General features: G+C 36.9%; 1 protein-coding gene across 1 annotated transcript; it reads right to left on the minus strand.

The window, feature by feature from the left end:
• Positions 1 to 2,348: 2,348 nt before the first annotated feature.
• On the minus strand, positions 2,349 to 3,370 carry LOC110940447 (protein SRC2 homolog). Its single transcript, XM_022181984.2, has 2 exons — positions 3,280 to 3,370; positions 2,349 to 2,871 (listed from the first exon to the last, which is right to left on the minus strand). Exons 1-2 carry the CDS (start codon positions 3,367 to 3,369, stop codon positions 2,476 to 2,478), a joined length of 486 nt encoding a protein of 161 aa, XP_022037676.1. The 5' UTR covers position 3,370; the 3' UTR covers positions 2,349 to 2,475.
• Positions 3,371 to 3,667: the final 297 nt, after the last annotated feature.

The raw sequence follows: 3,667 nt of genomic DNA on the forward strand, positions 1-3,667 counted from the left end.
GAAAGTGTATCACGGATCATGATGTAATGTAATCTCAGATGAGAAAGAGAAACGATGATATGATGACCTCCGATGAATATGTATGTGTTTCGGATTATCTCGGATGAAAAAGGATATGTATTACCGATAAAGGTGTCTGCCGAAATGATTTAAAGATGGTGGCCGGAGACTTTCAGGTCGATGGTGATTATGGAGAAGAAACAGTGATGATGAAGAATGAAGATGCGATGATGATGTTAAATATGAATGAAAGCTGATGAACGATGATGAACAGTGTACGTCGAAGGAACGATGATCGAAGGGGGTTATTGAAAAAAGGATGATGAAGGTGCGGTTTTTGCAGATGACGTTCGAGATGTATGATTGGAAATGATGGATACGGAGAACGTTTGTTGATTGAGACAGTAAGCGACAGGACTGTTGAAGATGATGATGGAGGATTGACGCTAACCGGAGAACGGTTTACGGAACTGTGGAGCAGGTGATCGGTGAATGGAGGATGGTCGGAAATCGGTCGTTGCAGGTTTTCGACGTGATGTATGGTGAAGAACTCGTGGGTCGCCGGAGAAGATAACCGGAGACCGGAGACAAGAAAGATGATCGAAGAAGGTGAGAACAATGATGAACGACGATGATGTCATGCATCGTCAGCAAAAGAATGTTGAGAACATTCCTTGATGGCTGCATAGGATGTCACTTCTTTGATTAGAAAAACCCGTGATATCACTCAACGGTTCGATCGAACGCGGAAAATAAGATCAAACCGGCAAGAACAAAAAGAAATATTTTATTAAAGAACTCAGTGCCGCTGCTTAGATTGCACACAGTCTCGAAGACTGTCTGGTACGATCTCCGAGAACCTTGCACACAATCCTTAGGATTTTCTGGTACAAGGCTCTCTATTTGGGGCTACATCATTACAATGGAGAGCTCTACTACAATAACCTAGATAAGACTATTTATAGGAGCCTCTACCCTATTGGCCCACATGGCCTAGCCCAAGCCCAAAACCTAATCTAAACCCAATTAATACATAAATTATACAAAAAAGATAAGCGTAAAATTTCTGGACCTAATAGTGACTTATGAGGTTTCGAGTCGTAACAACCTGATTGCGAGTCGAAATCTCAGTTACAATCTCAGTTCTCCTCGAATTTTAGTGAGATTTCGAGTCCATTATGAGGTTTCGAGTCGGAATCTCAATCGGAACCATAGTCGAAACCATCTAATCTCGAAACTTATTCTCAAAGTCTCAAATCTGCTTATCAACAGCTGTGATTGGAGATAATATTGAAAATTCGAATTTTTAGAGATTGTGATAGAGTTTCCTGTTTTAATGCTGATCTTATTTTATCAAAATATTTCAAAAAATATAATCTGTTTATTCTTTTAACAGTATTCGAAAACTTTAATAGACAAAATTAGATCAAAACAGTAAAAACGCCTAATAATCCAAATCATATTCCAAAACTTATAGGAATTTCGAATTTTCCTAAGAACGCATGATGATCCCTAAATAATAAAACAAAATTCTGGAACCCGAAACCTGAATCTTAAGGTTTTATACAGATTTCGGACATCAAGGTTACCAATTTGTTTGATTTCGAGACAACGACTAACATTATTTTTTTCTTTTCTTTTTCCCGAAACAGTGATCTCAGGACATTTAAAAGACTCGAAAATGGCTGTGATGGTTTTTTTAAGTTTTCAAAACTCTGTTTTCCAAATTTCAATCCCAGAATAATGGATACGAAAACAGAACTGATTTATCAACATATGCTCTGATACCACGTGTTGATCAGTTCTGTTTTAGACATAATAGAAAACATGAAAACATACCCGTGATTGTAGAACAGGCCAGCAGAGAATCCAGATGAAGACGCAACAATAGAGTTTGACATGTTTGTCAGCTTGATCTGGTTCCTCCTTAGGATGCAAACTCATGATGGTGATGATAAACCGAAAAGGGTATTCGGTTATGGAGAGAGGGGGCGATTTCATGATGATGTTATTGTGATTAGTGTCTAACCCTTTAACCCTCTAATTATCTCCTTATATATGCACCCAAGAGGAAACCCTAATTAGTTAATAAGGGTAATATAGTCCATCAACAATTACCAACTAATTATTTAATAGGTTGTTATATATTTTGATCTATATAATGTAAATGATTATAATGGCTTCTAGATTAAATATTACACCATAATATATTTAATCTTAGATTTTTAATTATGGATGTTGAACCATCTTTTGTATAAGTTATGGAATTATGCTTTATTTCTTTATTTATGTGATAATACTGATAATTAAGCTAATCATATCCGGGTTGGGTTGTTAGAGATGCTCTTTAAAATGTTGGAATTTTTTATAAGAAAAACACATGACAAACTATATTGTATTTACAAGTGGTGAAGGTGGTGGTTGCAATTTCAACGACTAACATGGTGACAACAAGTGTGGGTTGGGGTGCCATCATCAAAGTGCACCTCCTGGACCGGTAACTAAAAAGGAAGCAATACTTTCTGCTAGCATCATCTTCTCAATAGCCACCTTCTCACCAAACCTGTACGAAAAACAAAGTTGTCCTTGCGATTCAGCGGATCCAATTTGCACTGGGAACCGCACCACTGCACTACCTCCTAAGGGATATGCATAATCATAAAGTTGTTTTAACGGCTGATGAACTTCTCCTATGTATCTATCTCCAAGCTTACGCTTGCAATAGAGCTTGATCACGAGCATCGTGCCATGATGTTGTAACCATTGTTCGCTTATTGAGTATTTCATGGTGTAGTTCCAAGCTGGATTGGTCTGGCCGTGCCAGTCGACAAGAGTTCGCTTCTCCATTTCATGGTTACCCCCGATACACACCTATAATCACAAATAGTAAACTTTCATTCCAATCACCAGGGTAAATTAAATAAGGATAGCAGATAGACGAACAACAAACTGCGCCATCATCCCCTTCTAAATAGAAAACCCTAATCTACTAAAAAGAAAGCCTCGCCCCTGAGGGGTCGAAAAGTTGTTGTGGACCGCACGCTGAACAACAAAAATTATGTGTGCGGTCTTATGAGTAATTTTTTTAGTAACTACTTTTTTGGTAAGCATGAGAACCGGTTAACCGGTTACTGGTTAACTCACGGGGACCCTGTAATACACTCCTAAGCAACATAATCAAGTAAATCACAGTTTGCAATAGACAGGTGACCTCAAGAGGTTATGGTTGTAATAATGGATTTTATCTTTGATTTTCTATACATAACAAAGAAGTAATACCTTGACATAGACCTTCATTTTGAACATCCGTCTTACTACTCTTAAATCATTTGCAGAATTAATGGTCAACTCCAGTATTCGGCATTCCATTTTTACAGCTCTTTCTTGATGCCTTTGTTTTCTTTCTGTTTTGGTTGGTGGAGTGTTAAAGTTTACAAGTGTCTTGACTCAATATAATTGTCTCGAGTGAAGGATAGAAGGAATCTCAAAGGAAAGTCTAAGATGATTTTTTTGAATTAAAATATTTATAAAAATGTATACCGAAGTTAAGTAAAAACTCAGCTGTGGTACGTATTTTAATTTTTTTGAGCACAATCTTTATTTTCTCTTCTCTTATTTCACCTCTCGATATTCTTTTTTAATTAAAAAAAAATATTTTTTTATTTCT

Source organism: Helianthus annuus, chromosome 6 (assembly GCF_002127325.2).
Source record: "Helianthus annuus cultivar XRQ/B chromosome 6, HanXRQr2.0-SUNRISE, whole genome shotgun sequence".
Classification (NCBI taxonomy): Eukaryota; Viridiplantae; Streptophyta; class Magnoliopsida; order Asterales; family Asteraceae; genus Helianthus; species Helianthus annuus.

Bases quoted from the DNA above. Each gene is read 5' to 3' on its own strand.
- LOC110940447 (XM_022181984.2), bottom strand. From the start codon at position 3,369: ATGGAATGCCGAATACTGGAGTTGACCATTAATTCTGCAAATGATTTA. The intron at 2,872-3,279 runs GTATTACTTCTT...TTGTGATTATAG, and splicing joins AAATGAAGGTCTATGTCAAG to GTGTGTATCGGGGGTAACCA.